The sequence below is a fragment of the Saccopteryx bilineata genome, chromosome 1 (assembly GCF_036850765.1).
Source record: "Saccopteryx bilineata isolate mSacBil1 chromosome 1, mSacBil1_pri_phased_curated, whole genome shotgun sequence".
Classification (NCBI taxonomy): Eukaryota; Metazoa; Chordata; class Mammalia; order Chiroptera; family Emballonuridae; genus Saccopteryx; species Saccopteryx bilineata.
Window position 1 is genome coordinate 349,954,190 of NC_089490.1, and position 20,793 is coordinate 349,974,982.

Genomic DNA, 20,793 nt, shown 5'->3' on the forward strand with positions numbered 1-20,793 from the left:
AGTCAACCTTTTTATACCTACCGCCCACTTTTGTATCTCTCTTAGTAGTAAAATTTTCTAACCGCCCACCATTTCCACAGTAATGGTGATTTATAAAGTAGGGAAGTAACTACTTTATAAAATTTATAAAGCAGAGTTACAGCAAGTTAAAGCATATAATAATAATTACTTCAAGTGCTTTATGTCAGATTTTCGCTAAGTTTGGCAGAATAAATCTTTATAAAACAACTTACTATAGCCCTGGCCAGTTTTCTCAGTGGTAGAGCGTTGGCCTGGCATGCAGGAGTCCCAGGTTCGATTCCTGGCCAGGGCACACAGGAGAAGCACCCATCTGCTTCTTCACCCCTCCCTTTCTCCTTCCTCTCTGTCTCTCTCTTCCCCTCCTGCAGCCAAGGCTCCATTGGAGCAAAGTTGGCCCAGGCGCTGAGGATGGCTCTGTGGCCTCTGCCTCAGGTGCTAGAATGGCTCTGGTTGCAGCAGAGTGATGCCCCAGATGGGCAGAGCATCGTCCCCTGGTGGGCATGCCAGGTGGATCCTGGTTGGGCTCATGCGTGAGTCTGCCTGCCTCCCCGTTTCCAACTTCAGAAAAATACAAGAAAACAAAAGTACAACTTACTATAGTTAAATCTATCTTTTTATTTATACTTTGGTTGCTCTGCTACCACCCATCATGAAAGCTGGAACGCCTACTAGTGGGCGGTAGGGACCAGGTTGACTACCACTGCTCTATAGTGTTGCTGGCCATGAGGAGGCAGGCCAGCTGGATTGTGAGCTGCTGGTACTCCATGGGCTCTACTGAGGCCCATCATGGTCCATAAGTGTGTGGTGTGTGTATGAATGGCTACGAAGTGCTGATCATGAAAATTTTTTTTTCCTGTGAGTTTCTGTAGTAGGTTGAATGGTAGCAAAAAGGTAAGCTCACATCCTAATTACTAGAATCTGAATGTTACATTATTTGGTTTAAAAAGGGTCTTTTTAGATATATTTAAGGATTATGAGATGAGGAGATTATCCTGGATTATCCAGATAGGCCCTAAATCCAGTAACAGTTGTTCTTCTAAGAGATGCAAGGAGGAAGAGGAGGCAACATGACCATGGATGCAGAAATTGGAGTGATACAGCTTTAACCCAGGAATACTGGTAGCCACTAGAATAATCTCTAGAGCCTCTGGAAGGAGCGTGGCCCTCCCAACATGTTGATATTGGGTTTCTGGCCTCCAGAACTATGAGAATAATTTTTATCATTTTAAGCCACCAAATTTTGGTAATTTGTAAAACTAGCCATTAGAGGCTTAATAGGGCACTTTTGTTCTCTGGAATAAAAAGGATATTTTGTTTTAGAACTAATCATTGCTTAAATGACTTAAGAAGAATGCTAACTATATTAATTTTCTAATGCTAAACTTAGTGAATTTAAACAAGATACATTCAAGACAGCTGTGCCCAGATCAAAATGGCAGAGTATGTGAACTCTTCCTACCTCCTGCCATGATCATATCAAAATTAGAACTGAATTATAGAACAGCCATCACAGAACCACCTGAAGATTAGCTGAACAGAATTTCTATTGCTAAAGGTATAAAGAAGAAGACATGTCAGGACCAGTTGGAAAGGCTCAGATGTGGACTGTACAGATTTCCCACTGAGTAATGAGGTGTCCAGCTCAGCCCTGGTTTCCCCAAACTGGCTTATCATACCCAGGAAAAGGAGTCTTTATAATATTTGGTGTGAAAACCAGTGGATTTGTGTCCAAGGACAAAGGGCTGCAGGAAATTGAAGAACTGCCTGTCTTTAAAGGACCTGCACACAGACTCACTTGATTATAAAATCACTCCCTGTAAGCTTCACTGCAGGGGCAGCAACTTGCAAAGCATCAGGGACATAGGAGGAACCAAATTGAATAACTTAAGGGTGAGGGCTGGAAGCCTGCGGTTGAGACAGTTCCAGGGATGGAAAGGCAGGCACCATTGTTCCTTTGTTGAACTCTTCCAGTGGGCTTGGTGAAGGTGTGTGCCAAATCTGTGCTCTTTATTAACCTGGCTATACCAATTGCTTGGCCCTGGTGATTACTTGGGACATTTGACTCATCCAAGTTGCCTGCCTGGCCCAAACCTCTTCCAGCTGTTTCTCCATACAAGTGGCCTGCCTTGTCTTATGGTGCCGACTTTCTAAAATCTCTCAAAATCCTGAAACTCTGAACCAGTGGCAGGCCTTAGCATGTCTTGTAGCTGTTGCTAAGTGGCTGCAGGCCTAGCACAAGCAGCAACCACTCTCAACTTGCATTGTAAGTCCCATCATGTGTGACATAAGTGGCAGCCAGTCGTGGCCTGGAATGTAATTTCACCTAAGTGATCACAAGTGTGGCATCAGTTTACATTATGGTGCTCACCAAAGGGCCTCAAGAGTGATACAACTGGCAATCAGTGTCAGTTTGTGACATAGCCTCCCCCAAGGCCTCTAAGCTTAGTGAAAGTGGCAACCAACTGCAGATCACTTGCAGCTCCCAAGCCCAGCAAAAGTGATAATTGACCTTGACCTGCACCAGAGCCCCTCCCAAGCGGCTCTAGAACCAAGCAAACCAGGTGGCTGGCTTCAAACCACACCAGAATACCACCCGACCAGCTCCATAAATTGGCATACCCAGAGGATGGACTCAGCTGGCACCAGAAACCTGCTTGAGCAACACCTACTCTATGGGGTCAACCCCGAAACAGTAGCTTGTCTACTGTAGCCATGGTTAATTCTTACATTTAGTCAGCCTGAGGATCAACCCTATTCACTGGTATGCCAACAGCAGCTGAAACTCACCTACGACAGGAGGGCACACATGCCCTGCCTGGCTCAGGTGACCAGGGAGACTGTGTCACTGGGCCTCACAGGATACCTTCTACATAAACCGTGAAGACCGGGAGACATAGCTGCTCTGCCTATACCTAAAAGTAAACACAAGATGTCAGCCAAAATGAGAAAAAAGAACTTCAGCCAAATAAAAGTATTAAGACAAAACTCCAGAAAAGGAACTAAACAAACAGGAGAGAAGAAATTTATTGGATACAGAATTCAAAACACTGACTTTAAGGATGCTTAGTGAACTTCTACTCAATGAGAACTTCAACAAAGAGGAAATTTTAAAACCCAGTCAGAAATAAAGATGATAATAACTGAAATAATGAATTTATTAAAGGGAATCAATAGCAGCTTAGATGAAGTAGAGGATCAAATCAGTGACCTGGAAGACAAGGTACTGGAAAGCACCTAAACAGAATAGCAGAAAGAAAAGAAATATAATGATAATTTAAGCAACCTCAGGGATAACATCAAGTATACCAGCATTTTCATCATAGGGGTATCAGAAAAAGAGAGCAAGTTATTGGAAACCTATTTGAAGAAGTAATGACTGAAAACTTCCCTAACCTAGGGAATGAAATATACAAGTCCAGAAATCTGAGTCCCAAACAGTATGAACCCAAAGAGGCACACACCAAGATACACCATAATAAAATGGCACCAATTAAATGCAAAAAGAGAATCTTAAAAGCAACAAGAGAAAAGCAGTTACCTAAAAGGGGGTTCCCATAAGACTCAGGTGATTATTCAACAAAAACATTGCTGGCCAAAAGAATTGGCTTGAAGTATTTAAAATTGAAGAATGATGTCAGAGTAATGGCAGCATGAAAGGTACCGTTAATCCCTCCCCTTGAAATATCAACAAATTGAACACCTATAATGCTGCAAAACAAACCCAGCATACTTTCAAACTTGCCTAAAAAGATCTGGTGGAATCCACTAAAGGTGGGAAGTGTTGAGAAGGGAAGCAGGAGATAAGATGCACTTGCGGTTGGCTCTGGAGAGGAGAGAAACTTGGACTATTTGAGTTTTTGTCTGCTGGGGCACCAGAGAGGGGAGAAACCTGGGATGACTGGGTCTTCTGCTGGGAATAGTGGTAAGATTGAGGAGCAGTGGGGGAGATGCTAAATCAAAGCAGTGGCAGAACGAGGGTTCATGACCAGTATTCCTGTGGTCTGCTGGCAGCCTGCTCTTGGTGCACAGAGAAAAACAAAATGCTATCCCCCCAGGGTTCTCCTCCCTTACCTTGTGGGTTATGGAGAGTGGCCGAGACTTAACTCACAGCTATTTCTACAGAGCCACTCTGTCCCCTGAAGAACAGAGGTGCTCTGTTGCCTGACCAGCAGGGGCGCAATGGATAGAGCATCAGACTGGGATGCAGAGGACCCAGGTTTGAAACACCAAGGTTGTTGGCTTGAATGCAGGCTTATCTGGCTTGAGCACTTAAGCACGGGCTCACCAGCTTGAGTGCAGGGTTGCTGGCTTGAGCGTGGATCATAGACATGACTCCATGGTCGGTGGCTTGAGCCCAAAGGTCGCTGACTTGAGCGAGGTCGCCCAAGGTTGCTGGCATGAACAAGGGATTACTTGCTCTGCTGTAGCCCCCTGTTCAAGGCACATATAATAAAGCAGTCACAGCCCTGGCCGGTTGGCTCAGCGGTAGAGCGTTGGCCTGGCGTGCGGGGAACCCGGGTTCGATTCCCGGCCAGGGCACATAGGAGAAGCGCCCATTTGCTTCTCCACCCCCCCTCCTTCCTCTCTGTCTCTCTCTTCCCCTCCCGCAGCCGCAGCCAAGGCTCCATTGGAGCAAAGATGGCCTGGGCGCTGGGGATGGCTCCTTGGCCTCTGCCCCAGGCGCTGGAGTGGCTCTGGTCGCGGCAGAGCGGCGCCCCGGAGGGGCAGAGTATCGCCCCCTGGTGGGCAGAGCGTCGCCCCCTGGTGGGCGTGCCGGGTGGATCCCGGTCGGGCGCATGCGGGAGTCTGTCTGACTGTCTCTCCCCGTTTCCAGCTTCAGAAAAATAAAAAAATAAAAAAATAAGAAAGCAGTCACTGAACAACTAAGGTGCCTCAGTGAAGAACTAATGCTTCTCATCTCTCCCTTTCACTCTGTCCCTATCGTTCAGTCTTTCTCCCTCTCTCTCTCACTCTCACTCTCTGTCACACACACAAATAAAACTGTACAAAAAAACAACAACAGAGGAACTCTGTCTGGTCCATGGTCTGTTGAGACACAGGGAGTAGCGCCTGAGGCCTGAGATTGCGATTGCTAAAGCCATAAAACCCTCATAACGTGCCCCACCCATCATCATGATTGCAGCCCAACCTCCATCATTGCGACAAGAACCTCTCAGTGAAAAAACAAGTACCATATGATTTCATTCATGGAATCTAGTGAACTAAACAAGCAAAATAGAAACAGACTTGTGGTGGGGCTGTGTGTGAGGGTGGAGGGATTGGGAAGAAAAGGACAAAAAACCGAGGGACATGGACAGCAATGTGGTTGCTGAATGTAGGGGGTTGAGGGAAGTGGGAGAGGGAATAGGTGGATAAATGGTGATGGAGACTATTTGGGGTGGTGAACACATAATACAATGTACAAATGATGTGTTGTAGAATTGTGCACCTGAAACCTGTGTAATTTTATTAACCAGTGTCACCCAAAAAAATTCAATTAGAAAGGAAAAACAAAAACAAGCAAACAAAAAAATAAATGATGGGATTTCTGACCATGCCACAATATGGACGAATCTTGAGGATGTTATACTTAGGTAAGGAAAACAAATAGTATGTAATTTCGCTTATATTAGCTACCTGGAATAGTCAAACTTATGAAAAACTAATGAAAATGGTGGTTCCTGGAGCTGGTAACTGGCAGGTGGGAGTTATTATTTAATGAATATAGAACTTCTGTTTTGTACAATGAAGAATTCTTAAGATGGATGGTGGTGGGTAGTGGTTGCACAAAAATGTGAATGTACTTAATATTGCTAAACTGTGTACTTAAAAAATGTTTAAGATGTTAAATTTTCTTATGTGTATTTTACAACAATAAAATTTTTAAAAAATCATTTTTTTCGAGCTATTTCAAAAAATTGAAGAGGTGGAAAGCGTCCCAAATTGATTTCACAAGGACAGTGTTACCCTGCTATGAAAACCAGACAACACTACAGAAAAAGAGAATTGTAGGCGAATATTCCTGATGAACTTAGACACAAAGTGATCAATTAATGTGATATACTACATAAACAAAATGAAGGATAAAAATCATATGATTGTAATAATAGATGCAGAAAAAGCATTTGACAAAATCCAATATCCATTTAGGATAAAAACTCAGCAAAGTGAAGATCGACGCAACGTACCTCAACATAATAAAGGCCCTCTATGACAGACCCTCAGGTTGTATACTCAGTTCTGATAAGCTGAGAGCTTTTTGCTTAAGATCAGTAATAAAACAAGAATATCTACATTCACCACTTTTGTTTAATGTAGTGTTGAAAGTCCTAACTATAGTAATCAGACAAGAAAAATAAAAGGCAGTAAATTAAAGAAGTAAACTTAATATTTACAGAAAACCCTAAAGATTCCACCAAAAAACAATTAGAATATGCAAATTTAGTAAAGGATAAGGATACAAAATTTAGGAATCAGTAGCATTTTTATACACCAATAACAAAATACCAGAAAGAGAAATTAAGAAAGCAGTTCCATCTATAGTTAAATAAAAAATAATCAAATATCGAGGAATAAATTTGACTAAGGAGATAAAAGGTCTGTATTTGGAAAACTAAGACTTTGAAGAAAGAAATTGAAGATACAAAAAAATTGAAAGGCTATTTCATGCTCATAGACAGGGAAGATTAACAACTTAAAATGCCCACACTATCCAAAGCAATCTACAGATTAAGTATAACTCCTATTAAAATACCAATTACATTTTTTACAGAACTAAAATATTCCTAAAATTTATATGAAACCACAAAGATTCTGAGAAAGAAGAACAACGTTGGAAGTATCGTGTTCCTGACAAAGCTAATGTAATCATAACAGCATGGTACTGGCATAAAAAGACACATAAGTTAATGGAACAGAATTGAGAGAGCCCAGAAATAAATTCACGCCTGTGTGGTCAACTAATCTATAACAAAGAAATCCAGAATGTACATGTGTTAAAGACAGTCTTTAGTAAATGATACTGGGAAAACTAGAGAGATACATTAAAAAAAAGTTGAACTAGACCACCTTTTTTTCATCACATACAAAATAAATTGGATAAAGACTTAAATGTAAGACAAACCATAAAACTGGAAGAAAACATAGGCAGTAAAGTCTTTGACATTGCTTTATATCTCTCCCCAGGTCAGGGAAATAAGAAAATAAACATATGGACTGCATCAGACTAAAAAAGTTTTGTACAGCAAATGAAACCATCAATAAAATGAAAAGACAGCCTACTGAATTGATAAAGATATTTGCCAATGATACATCCAACCCAGGGTTAATATCTAAAATATATAAGGAACTTCTATAACTTAATACTGCCCTCCCCAAAAAACTGATTAAAAAATGGGCAGAGAACCTGACATTTCTTCAAAGAGGACATATGAAATAAACATGAAAAGATACTCAACATCTTTAATCAAGGAAATTTGAATCAAAAACATGAGATCACACCAGTCAGAATGACTATCATCAATAAATCATAATCAAATTGTTTAGGTAGAAAGAATGGAGAAAAGGGAATTACTGTGCACTATTTGGTGGGATTGTGAATTGCAGCAGCCACTATGGAAAACTATGCAAATTCCTCAAAAAATTAAAAATAGAACTGCCATATGACCCAGCCATTCCACTGCTGGGTATTTATCTGAACAAAACCAAAACATTTGAAAAGATATATGCACCCTGATGTTCATTACAGTGTTATTTACAATAGTCAAGATATGGAAACAACCTCAATGTCTTTCAGTAGATGAATGGATAAAGAAGGTATAGTACATATATACAATGGAATATTACTCAGCTGTGAATAAGAATAAAATCTTACGATTTGCGACAACGTGGATGGACCTTATGTTAAGTGAAATAAGAGAAAGAAATACATGATTTCACTTGTACATGGAACCTAAAAAACCAATGACCACATGAAACATATACAAAGAATATATTGATAGTCACCAAATGGGAGGGGAGCTAGGAGATGGGTGAAAAAAGGTAAAGGGAATAAAGTTACAAAATAGTCACTGGGATATAAAGTATAGCATAGGTAATATAGTCAATATTATAGTAACTGTTGTCAGATGGGTACTGGACTTATTTGGGAGAGACTTCATAAGTTATATAAATGTCTAATCGCTATGTTGTACACCTTAAACTAAAATAATCGATGTTAACTGTAATCAAATAAATTTAAAACCAACATAAAATCATTATCTCAGTTTCTGTGAGGCAGAAGTCTAGGCTTGGCTTAGCTGGCTCTTTTCTGGATCTCACAAGGCTACTACAGTAAAGATGTCAGTAGAGTTTGTGATGGTGTCTTGCTCTGGGTGTTGTTCCAGGCTCACTTAGTTGTTGACAGATGCATTTTCTTGCAACTCTAGAACTCATGGCATTTTCTCCAAAGCCAGTTTGAAGGAGAGGACCTTATTTTAACAAGGGCTCAGTTTAAGCATGCTTTTGAGGGTTTTCATTTGCACCCTTAATTACATTTGCAGAAACCCTTTACCTTTGCCATAATTATGTGAGTGGCGTTTGTCTTATTTCCATGTACTGTGCTCACCAAAGAGGAGGGCATGAGAAGCTGGACCCTGTCATAGAAATCTGCCTGCCAGCTGCCTTTAAAAATATTTTTTTTAAGTTTTTTGTTTTTTTGTATTTTTCTGAAGCTGGAAATGGGGAGAGACAGTCAGACAGACTCCCGCATGCGCCCGACCGGGATCCACCCGGCACGCCCACCAGGGGCAACACTCTGCCCACCAGGGGGCGATGCTCTGCCCCTCCGGGGTGTCGCTCTGCCGCAACCAGAGCCACTCTAGCGCCTGGGGCAGAGGCCAAGGAGCCATCCCCAGCGCCCGGGCCATCTTTGCTCCAATGGAGCCTTGGCTGCGGCTGCGGGAGGGGAAGAGAGAGACAGAGGAAGGGGGGGGGGTGGAGAAGCAAATGAGCGCTTCTCCTATGTGCCTTGGCTGGGAATCGAACCCGGGTCCCCCGCATGCCAGGCCGACGCTCTACTGCTGAGCCAACCAGCCAGGGCCAAAAATATTTTTTTATCAGTTGTATGATTCTATTCCCTGTAAAAAAAAGATGTTATTTTTAGTTCTGACCTTTCTGCTGATATTTAGGAAATGTATTATTTAGAAATAGGTCTTTATTATCTAAGTAAATAGATCAAGGGACAGATCACGGCAATTAAGAAAAATGCGGCTAGAATAAGGCTTTTATTGTAGAAAAAAAGTGCATCTCAGCAATGCACTTTCATGAATATTAGGATTTCCTGGTTTGTAGATTGATAGGTCCTCTAAGCAGGCTCAGCAGGGACAAGGGAAAGAGATAAACCTTAATCAGATCGATATGACTTCATGGGAATTTGTCCAGGAAAATCTCTGGACCTTGTATTCCTTATGCAGCTCTACTAGAAGACGGCATTTTTGGGGATTTGGGAGATGGTCAGTCATTTGTTTGGTTTTTGTCTTAGTTTTAAATTGTCATAGAGTGATTTATCATCAGTTGACATTTATTTCTTAGATCCTTCAGTATGATATGTGGAATGTTACTCCCACAGACCTGTGGGACTGGAAACTTCTCAAGGAGAAGATTGCGAAGTAAGTAAGACATGTAAAGTAGCTTTGAAGTAAGGAGAGATCAACTTTTTATCCTGGTTCTTTAGAAGTTAACTGTTACTTTAACTTCTGAAACTAATTTTTTTATCCTTTATGTGGGGCTAAAAATGACCTATCTGCAGAGTTATTTTTTAAATACTTAGAATACATGTATAGTAACCTGTAAATTGCTTTGCACATGAAAGCATTTCAATCCATGTTAGATATTATCAGCTGATTTTGTTTTAGAGGCTTAACTATATACTTAGATTAGGTAATTCTTTTTCTCATTAAACATTTATATTTCTGAGAGGCCTTGCTTTTTATTAATGTTTCATTTTTTATTGCTTAACAACATTGTCACAGGAATAAGAGATCTTGGAAGAGCTATTGTAGGGTAATGGATTACACTGTGTGAAAGAAAAAGTCAAAATTGAGTCTTTGTATGTCTTTCAAACTAATAAACATTAGAGATTTGAGGGCAGGCGGGCAGTTTTGCTGAGTGAATAATGAAATAAGTTGTTTTCATTTTCTGTCCTGATGAGTCCGTCATCTCTGGGTTAATACATTTGCAACATTTTGATTTGAAGGAAGAAGCAATAACTTTAAAATGCTCTTTAAATTTATTTATTGATTTTAGAGAGAGGGGGACAGAGAAACAAAAACATTGATCTGTTCCTGTATGTAACCCTGAACAGGGATTGAACCTGCAACTTTTGCATGTCGGGATGACATTCTTAACCGACTGAGCTAACCAGTTAAAGCTAAAATACTTTTTAAAGAGATCTGTTTGCCTTAAAACATTTTTTTAAAGATTTTCTTTTATTGATTTTACAGAGAAAGGAGAGAGGGTGTGAGAAGAATGAGAAATATCAACTCATAGTTGCTTTACTATAGCCGTTCATTGGTTAGTTGTTCTATGTGATTTAACGAGTAAGCCCAGGGTTTTGAACCAGCAATCTCAGTGTTTCAGGTTGTCACCCTGTCTACTGCATCACCATCACCCAGGCAAAACTTATGATTACTCGGATAATATGTGTTCAGAAATTTAGAAAAACCTGTGTGTGGAAATGGAATACAATGAAAATTATCCCAATATGGCCTCCCTCAGAAAATCTGTTAGCATTTTTTTGTCTGTCATTCTTCACACTTACTTCTGAGTGTGTGTACATGTGTATACTTATGCAAATGCAACTTTTACAAAAATGGACCTCTATTTTATTTTTTACTCAAAATACTATAGTTTATATATTTTTATATAGTTTTTAAAAAATTCAATGTTAATATATGAATGCACATTCATTGTTAATAAAATTCAAATACAGAAATAACAATAAGCTTTTCTTTCTACCTCTTCTGCCAACCATTTACCCCATAAAACAAAAAGCCAACTTATTTTTTCCCCAGAGATAACCATTATCTCTGTGTGTATCTTTTTAGATTTTTCTTCAGTACATTTGCAAACGCACACATACTGTTTTGTTATATAAATGTGGCCAATCTTGATATTTTCTGATTTATTTTAGAGATCTTTTTCTTTTTAGTACATGCAGTTCTATCTAATGTTTTTGATGATTACAAATAATTTCATAGTTTGGCTATATTATATACATGACTTTTCAAAACATTTTCCAATCTGTGGACAGGAAATCCCCATCCACTTTATTGGGAAAGTAAAGACAGAGATAGCTGGTGGTTTGCTCGATGCCTCACAACTAGAGTGATGGTGAGAACCCACCTTTACAGATTCCATTAGGATATGAGGCTCTGTACTAAGCACTGTATGAATCCAGATATAGAATGTAGGAAAGACAAACTCGTGGATTTGAGAAACTTAAGACTGAGTAAAGTAAGACATGTAGCATAGATAGTTTAAGTATACATAAAGGTATAGGTCATGAAAAATGTTTGCAAAGCAAATATTTGTATTTCACACTTAAGTGTTTGCCCAGTCAGGAAAGATGTTTCAGAGTAGGTGTCTCTTAGGCTGAGCTTTAAAGATGGGTTGAAGTGTTCTCAGGTTTCAGGTACTATATTCTTCCTTAAGCACTCTCTTTGGCACTGAAGAGTCAAAAGATGTTAACATCTTTCTAGGAACTTATAATTGAAGAGGTAATAGAGGAAGTCAGGAATATACTTTGAGCATAATTTTCCCCATGTATTGTCCTGTTCAGGATAATGGAGACTGGTGATAGATGTCTGATTCTGACCACTTTCACATCATGTTTTACTGAAAGGGCCAGCACAGTGATCACATAAGCACTTAGAAAAGAGTGAGGGTTGAATGAGTGTACTCTGATACAGGTGGGGACACTCCAACAGCCATTTGAGTGTTTACTTGGGCAAGATAATTTATCAAGTGTTATTCCTAAGTGGCATAAGTCATGGCATAGTAAGGATTGCCAACAGTAGAAATTGTTGTGTTAATTCTGTCAAGGAGTCAGGCATTTGGAAAGGGGTGAGCCATATCACCCATACTGTGGAGTTGTATCCCTGAAGGGGTTAAATTAAAAAATACATGTAAATCTAATGCATGTATTTACTACAGTAACTTAAAGTAGTAGCCTTCCTGCAGATTGTAGCTTTAGGATCAGCACCTAATAATCTCCTTTTCTTTAGGTATGGTATAAGAAACAGTTTACTTATTGCTCCAATGCCTACTGCTTCCACTGCTCAGATTCTAGGAAATAATGAATCCATTGAACCTTACACCAGCAACATCTACACTCGAAGAGTCTTGTCAGGAGAATTTCAGGTGAGAAGATCACAATCAGAGCTACAGGGAAATATTTCAAAAGCCTGATCTTGGGAGTAAATGCTAACTCATATTTAGTATGCTTCTTTCTTGGTATGGGGGCAAAGCTTTGATAAAGTGAGTCATCTTCATCCCTAATATTATTCTATATTATTTTAGAACATAATAGATCTTTACTAAATACTTTCCAAAAAAATGAGTGCTTGAGGGTAGAGTATGTAAGTAATTTGTGGATATTGGAGTTCATGTGATATTTAATCATTCTGTAATCATAGTGTTGTATACTATAACATCAGATATTTAAGTTGATAATACTTAAAATATATGTAGAAGCATTATTTAAGACAGTGGTTCCCAACCTTGATTACAAATTAGAATTTTTGGTGGGTGGGACCAATGTTTTTTCTTTTTAAGGTTCCCAGGTAGTTCTGATGTGCAGCTAGGGTTGAGAACCACTAATTTAAAAGGTTTTTATTTGAATTTGCTGATATCTTGAAAAAAGTTTCTGTAAGGTTTGGAGGGAATGCATAAAATTCCAATTTCTTAAGTATTTATTGTATTCTTATTTAGGAAAAAAATAATTGCATAGATTTATCCAGCTTAAGCAATGTCAGTTCTTTTTACTTTTGCAAATACCATATATATTGTGTTTCTTCAATAAAAAAGTATCAAGATTTTAAAGAAATATAACTTTTGTGTAATGGAGTGGGCCTTTCAGTTTTATAAAAAATAGAAGTTATCAAGCTAATGTTAAATAATTTTTCAATGATTTTGTTTACTTTAAGCTTTAGGCCTGTGATTCTGTTTATGACCTGTCATTGTTATTTATTCCTTCACATAGTTTTTACTTTTTTATTCAGATTGTAAATCCGCACTTACTGAAAGATCTTACTGAACGGGGTTTGTGGAATGAAGAAATGAAAAATCAGATTATTGCATGCAATGGCTCTATCCAGGTACAGAATTTTAAAAAAAGTGAGCTAAGTTGAACATTCATACCTTCTTACTTATCTTAGACAGTGGAGAGAAAGAATGGCTGTTCACTGTGGTCATAGACTTGTGGTCATATAAGCTTAAGTGGCTCTGTTCACTTCTGCATTGTTATTTTAGGATTATATATCATACATCTTCACATAGCGAGGCCATACCCTTTAATTTGTGCATTAATTAGAGGACTGATAGTCCAAAAGACAGAGCTAACAACAAAATACAACTGAGAATCAAGAAACATTTATTTGTAGATAGAGGTTTCTGTCTAACCATTGTTCTGATTGACAACACAGATAAAGATTAACATCTTAATATTTTTTGATAGAAATAGTAGCATTAGCCAGTATGTATGTTTTGATGCAAGTTAACCTTGGACCTAAGAAAACCTTATTTCTGTTCACTCCAAGTAGAGTTTGTGGAGTCCTAACTTATTTAAAGGGTTTTGTTTCATTGCTTCACTGGATTATGTTTCTGAGTAGTGTAGCCCTGATTATTTGTGTTTTCTTCAAAGCTCAAGGGTCATTTATTGCTCTTTAGCTTTCACTTTCCTCCCTTTCTTAAATGCCTCTAGCACAATGAATATTCAGGGCATAAACCAATTACAGTGAATGTGTAGGCCATAAACTAAAAGATGGATCTTAAATCACTACCACCAGGCTGATATTTTTGGTCATTAGATGGGATGTTGTGGGACTTTCTAAGCCAGAGGTGAATGGTTTTAGGAAACTTGATAAGAATTATGTTGTATTATACTGAATGGTAAGGTCAGATATTTCGGGAAGTAAAAGGCCAGACCTTAGGTTATTATTCTGTTAATTATACTGCTTTCATCAACTGGAGTACAATAACTATTTGGTTTCCCCTTCTTCAGAGCATACCAGAAATTCCTGATGACCTGAAGCAACTTTACAAGACTGTATGGGAAATCTCTCAGAAAACCGTTCTCAAGATGGCAGCCGAGAGAGGTGCTTTCATTGATCAAAGCCAGTCTTTGAACATCCATATTGCTGAGCCTAACTATGGCAAACTCACTAGTATGCACTTTTATGGCTGGAAGCAGGTTAGTGGAACGAATCAAGGGGGACTTATTGCCAACCTGGGATATTATAGAATTGAAAGAGTTTTGTATTCTAGCTACCTGTTAAATAATCCCAACTACAGTGGTACCTTGAGATACGAGCAGACCAACATATGAATTTTTAAAGATACGAGCTGTGACTCGGTCTGTATTTTTGTTCAAGATCCGAGTGAAATTCTGAGATATGAGTTGTGATTCAGGAAGCTGTCACTAGTTGGCGCGTTGGCGTATGAGTCCAGTATTGGCAGTACAACACCAGCATTTTGTTCTTTCTCACATGTTACCTGCAGAATCAAGTCGAATCTCGTGTGCTGTACTCGTTCTTGTATCATTTTTGCATTTTTTACTAACTTTTTTTGTGTGCTATCATGGGGCCGAAGAAAGTGAGTATAAAGGACAGTGGTGAGAAGAAGAAGAGAATGATGTTGATAGAAGTAAAGCAAGAAATAATAGAAAAACATGAGTATGGTGTACGAGTGATTGAACTGGCAAGGCTGTATGACTGCAGTACATCTACAATTTGTACCATCCGTAAACAAAAGGATGCCATCAGAAGCGCAAATCCAGCGAAAGGAACTACAGTTCTGTCCCAATTAAGGACAAATATCCATGAAGAAATGGAGAAGCTTCTGCTGGTGTGGGTGAAAGAGAAAGAGCTAGCAGGAGATACAGTGACGGAGACTGTAATATGTGAAAAGGCACATATTATTTACGGCGACTTGAAGTAAGAACCATCAACCACAAAAGAGGCAGCAGAAGATATGTTTAAGGCAAGTCTTGGCTGGTTTGATAATTTCAAGAAGAAGTCTGGCATCTACTCTGGTGAGGCATGGGGAAGCTGCGAGTGCTGACATTAAGGCAGCTGAGGAGTACATCGCACCTTTTGCTGTGCTTATCACAAAGGAAGGCTATATCCCCCAATTGTGTTCAACTGTGACGGAACAGGATTGTTTTGGGAAAAAATACCCCAGAGGACTTTAATCACCGCAGAGGAGAAGAAGCTGCCAGGCCATAAACCCATGAAGGACTGTTTGACCTTTGCATTGTGTGCAATGCTGGTGGTGACTGTTAAGTAAAGCCACTGCTAGTGTATCATTCCAAAAATCCTCGAACCTTTAAGACTCACAAGATTCTTAAAGAAAAACTGCAGGTTACGTGGTGCGCCAATGCTAGGGCATGGGTTATGCGGCAGGTTTTATTGAATGGGTATATCTCGTCTTTGGTCCTTCAGTGAAGAAATATTTTCAAGAAAATAAACTCTCGATGAAAGCATTACTAATCCTTGATAATACTCCAGCCCACCCACCTGGTCTTGAAGATAATATTCTCGATGAGTTCAAATTCGTGAAAGTCCTCTACCTCCCACCCAACACGACTTCAGTCTTGCAATCTATGGATCAGCAGGTCATTTCCACCTTTAAAAAGCTTTACACAAAGCACTTGTTCTGCTGCTGCTTTGAGGTGACTGAGAACACAATTCTAACCCTTCAAGAGTTTTGGAAAGATCACTACAACATTGTGATATGTTCACACATTATTGACTTGGTATGGCAAAAGGTTACAAGAAGAACCTTGAACTCAGCATGGAAAAAGTTATGGCCTGATGTTGTTGCAGACAGGGACTTCAAAGGATTCGAACCAGAGACTGAGACCGAGGTTGAAGCGTTGGAGGAGATTATGTCCCTTGGAAAGTCAGTGGGTCTGGAGGTAGATGTAAATGAGCTTGTGGAGGAACATGAGGAGGAACTCTCAACTGAGGAGTTGAAGGAGCTACAGATGATGCAACATACGGAGCTTCTGCAAGAGATTAGTAGTGAGGAGGAGGTAGAGTCGGAGGAAGTGATTTCTACAGGTGAAATTAAAGACATGCTGGCAATGTGGGAGAAGCTTTCAAGTTTCATTGAAAAGAAACACCCAGAAAAAGTTTCAGTTGGTCGTGCTTCAGCACTTTTTAATGACACTTGTTTGTCACATTTCCGTAATTTTTCAAAAGGCAGGCAAAAGCAAACCTCTTTGTATAGATTTTTATTCAAAAGTCCTGCAAGCGAAAGTGCCAAAAGTGCAGCCAAAAAGGCAAAAACAGGTGATGATTAAATGAAAAATATGTAATGTTAAGCTTAGGTTAAGTTTAAAGTTAAGAAAGTACATTTTTTTACAATTAAGTTTTTGTGGTTTCATTTTAAGTAAAGAAAATGCAGTTTTAGTTTACATTTAGTGTTAAGAAAGTGCTGTTTTAGTTTACGTGTCTACAGTGCCTGCATCCCTACCTCCCTCCCTCCTCCTCCGCCATTCACCTCTGTTAGCCGCACTCGTCTGTCTCCAAGGTAAGAATACAGTACTAAATAACACTTTTTTCTTTTATTTCATATATTTTGTTATACATTGGTAAAGTATACATGTGTGTTTCTTAATGAAAAACGTCTTTTTTCATAATTTAGGATGGTTTGGGGATGTTTCACATGGCTAGAACAGATTAAATCTATTTCAGTTATTTTAAATGGGAGAAATTTGTTTGATATATGAGTTGACTGACTTATGAGCTCATTACAGAACGAATTAAACTCGTATCTCAAGGTACCACTATATATAAAAGTGATTCCTTTCCTTCTTATCCAGAATGTTAAAAACTAGCCTATGACTTTTATACTAGGTTACGTTTTTTCCCCCGAAGTTAGAAGCGGGAGGCAGTCAGACAGACTCCCGCATGCACCCAACAGGGATCCACATGGCATGCCCACCAGGGGGCGATGCTCTGCCCATCTGGGGTGTTGCTCCGTTTCCGCTGGAACCATTTTAGTGCCTGAGGCAGATGCCATGGAGCCATCCTCAGTGCCTGGGCCAACTTTGCTCCAATGGAGCCTTGGCAGCGGGACGGGAAGAGGGAGAGAGAAAGGAGAGGGGGAAGGGTGGAGAAGCAGATGAGCGCTTTTCCTGTGTGCCCTGACCGGGAATTGAACCCAGGATTTCCACACGCTGGGCCGACGCTCTACCACTGAGCCAACTGGCCAGGGCCAAAAAAGAAATACTAAAAAAATTTGTTTTGACACAGACAGAGAATCAGAGAGAGGGACAGACAGACAGGAAGGGAGAGAGATGAGAAGCATCAATTCTTCATTGTGGCACCTTAGTTGTTAGCTGATTGTTCTCTCATATGTTCCCTGACCAGGAGGCTATAGCAGGGCGAGTGACTCCTTGCCCAAGCCAGTGACCTTGGGCTTCAAGCCAGCCAGCGACCTTTGGGCTCAAGCCAGTGACCATGGGGTCATGTCTGTGATCCCATGCTCAAGCCTGTGACCCCACGTTCAAGCTGGTGAACCTGCTCTCAAGCCGGCAACCTTGGGGTTTCGAACCTGGGTCCTCAGGGTTTTGAACCTGGGTCCCCAGTCTGATGCTCTGTCCATTGTGTCACCACCTGGTCAGGCCGCCATTATCATTCTTAATTGAGCTCTCTCCTGGTATCTTTTCTGTAGGCCATCTTGTGCACATCTACCATTCCTAAATTAAAACTTGACAGATGTCAACAAAGTTCAAGCATCTATTGTTTACCCATTTGATTCATGGTGTAAAAGTCAATTATATAGCTAGCTAGTCATTGCCAACTGTAAAGTCCTATGATTCTATTGTAGATTATATTCTTATTCCCTGGCTATGTGCTGAGTTCTTATTTAGAATTAAAATTATATCTTTTTATTTAACAAAACATGTTGAACATACACGATATGCCAGGACTGGAGAAACTGAATAAAAGATGATGTTTCTTATCCTTGAAGTAGTTATAATCTGTTCTCTTACAGAGATAAAGTCTAGCCCTTTAAATAGTTATAATTTAAAGTTGATATGTCTTAGGCAAACTTGGGAGTTATACACATAAAACTTTTAAAAAAAGACTAGAGAAAAAATTTTGACATTTCCAAAGAGATAAACTTTTGTAAGAGGTAAAAAGAACAATATACTATTTGACTTTCTCTTTAAGCATTTTTACAGGGCTTCTGAGAGGAGATAGAATTTCAAGTTTAGGAAACAATTTGACCTGGGTTATTTTTTTTTTCTTTTTCTTTTTCTTTTTTTTTTTTGAGAGAGACAGGAAGGTAAGGAAGGAGATTGATGAGAAGAAGCATCAGCTCATAGTTGTGGCACTTCAGTTGTTCATTGATTGCTTCTCATATGTGCCTTGACTAGGGGATCAAACTGAGCCAGTGAATTTTTGCTCAAGCCAGCGACCTTGGGCTCAAGCCAGTGACCTTGGGCTCAAGCCATCAATCTTGTTTTTTATTTCTATTTATTTATTTATTTATTTATTTATTTATTTTTACAGAGACAGAGAGAAAGTCAGAGAGAGGGATAGACAGGGACACAGACAGACAGGAATGGAGAGATGAGAAGCATCAATCATTAGTTTTTTGTTGCGCATTGTGACACCTTAGTTGTTCATTGATTGCTTTCTCATATGTGCCTTGACCGTGGGCCTTCAGCAGACCGAGAAACCCCTTGCTAGAGCCAGTGACCTTGGGTCAAGCTGGTGAGCTTGTGCTCAAACCATATGAGCCTGTGCTTAAGCTGTCGACCATGGGGTCTTGAACCTGGGTCCTTGGCATCCCAGTCTATCGCTGTATCCACTGCGCCACCGCCTGGTCAGGCATGCCAGCAATCTTGTTAATGATTTCGTGCTCAAGCTGCCAAGCCTGCACTCAAGCTGATGAGTCTGCACTCCAGTTGGCGACCTTGGGGTTTTGAACTGGGGCTTTCAGCATCCCGGGTCAATGCTCTATCTGTTGCGCCACCACTGGTCAGGCTGGAAATATCTTTTAAACATGGGTCTTGAGTTTTTAGCATTCTCACAGTTTCTTCTAATATTGTATTATATTTACTTCCCTTGTAGGGTTTGAAGACTGGGATGTATTATTTACGGACAAGACCAGCAGCTAATCCAATCCAGTTTACTCTAAACAAAGAGAAGCTGAAAGATAAAGAAAAGGCATCAAAAGAAGAAGAGAAGGAGAGGAACACAGCAGCCATGGTGTGCTCTTTGGAGAATAGAGATGAGTGTCTGATGTGTGGATCTTGAGAAAAGACCAAGAGGAAACCAGTACTTCTCTTCAGTAGTCGTAGATAGCTGAATTAGATTTTTTTAAAGAAGTAAAGCTTCACTGGATCTTATTGCAGCAAAAGGATCAATTGAGTTAAAGTATTGTTTCTTTGTAGTATAAAAGGAGTGATTTTTTTAAAGTTGATATATCAGGAATAAAAGTAAAAGTCTTAGGAATGCAAAAGAAGTCATCTTGTAAATAGAGAAGGATGAAGTAAGGTTTCATTACTTATCTGGCACTGCCATTTTCTGGTGACTTCAACTTTGGTAAGGAGACTTAGTTTTGCTGCATTGACTGGTGGGTACATAGAAGTAAAAGTATGTTACAACTTGTGAGAAGTACTGTTAGGACCTTTATTTGTATAAAGGTCATGCTTAATGTAAGAGTATTATGAAATAAACATGGTCAAGAGATGATGTGAGACTAATTTTGTAATTTATTTTCATACAAAGGTCAAATCTAAAAGTACATTTTCTGTTTTTTGAGAGTTGAAAAATTTTAAGACAAATACTTAGATACTGTATAGATTTCTGATTTTAATACATGCTCTTTTTTTATTGTGATAAGATAAACATGAATATTACTATTTTACCCATTTTATTTTTTTATATTTTGAGATAACATACAGTGTTAATTTGGTTGTATGATTGGGATGTTAATGTGTTTCAGGATTGCTGTGCATGCTGTACGTGTCATGTTATTCTTTCCTATTGCCCTGTTCTGGGAATGTTTTATTTTCCATATATAAATAATTTTTATTTTTTGTTTGACCAGGCAGTGGTGCAGTGGATAGAGTGTTGACCTGGGATGCTGAGAATCCAAGTCTGAAACCCTAAGCTCGTTTGCTTGAGCTCAGGCTCACCAGCTTGAGCACAGGGTTGCTGGCTTGAGCGTAGGGTTGCCAATTTGAGCACAGGATCATGGACATGATCCCATGGTCACTGGCTTGATCCCAAAAGTCTCTGGTTTGAATCCCAAGGTCACTGGCTTGCCTGGAGTACCCTAGTCAAGGCACATATGAGAAAGCAATCAATGAACAACTAAAGTGCCACGATAATGAGTTGATACTTCTCATTTCTCTCCTTTCCTGTCTGTCTGTCTCCTTGCTAAAAAATAATAATAATTTTTATTTTTCAATTACAATTGGCTTTCATTATTATACTAGGTTCAGGTGTAACACCCTAGGGTTTAGACATTTGATAATTTACTAAGTTATCA

At 39.5% G+C, this 20,793-nt stretch overlaps 1 protein-coding gene across 1 annotated transcript in view; it reads left to right on the plus strand.

The window, feature by feature from the left end:
- Window positions 1–19,991, plus strand: part of RRM1 (ribonucleotide reductase catalytic subunit M1) — a 75,478-nt gene extending 55,487 nt beyond the window's left edge. Inside the window, exons 15-19 of the mRNA XM_066250762.1 lie at window positions 9,592–9,668; window positions 12,285–12,420; window positions 13,281–13,376; window positions 14,282–14,470; window positions 19,368–19,991. Coding sequence (XP_066106859.1) covers window positions 9,592–9,668; window positions 12,285–12,420; window positions 13,281–13,376; window positions 14,282–14,470; window positions 19,368–19,553 — 684 coding nt within the window. The 3' untranslated portion in view covers window positions 19,554–19,991. The remainder of the gene's footprint in view (window positions 1–9,591; window positions 9,669–12,284; window positions 12,421–13,280; window positions 13,377–14,281; window positions 14,471–19,367) is intronic.
- The last annotated feature ends 802 nt before the right edge of the window (window positions 19,992–20,793 follow it).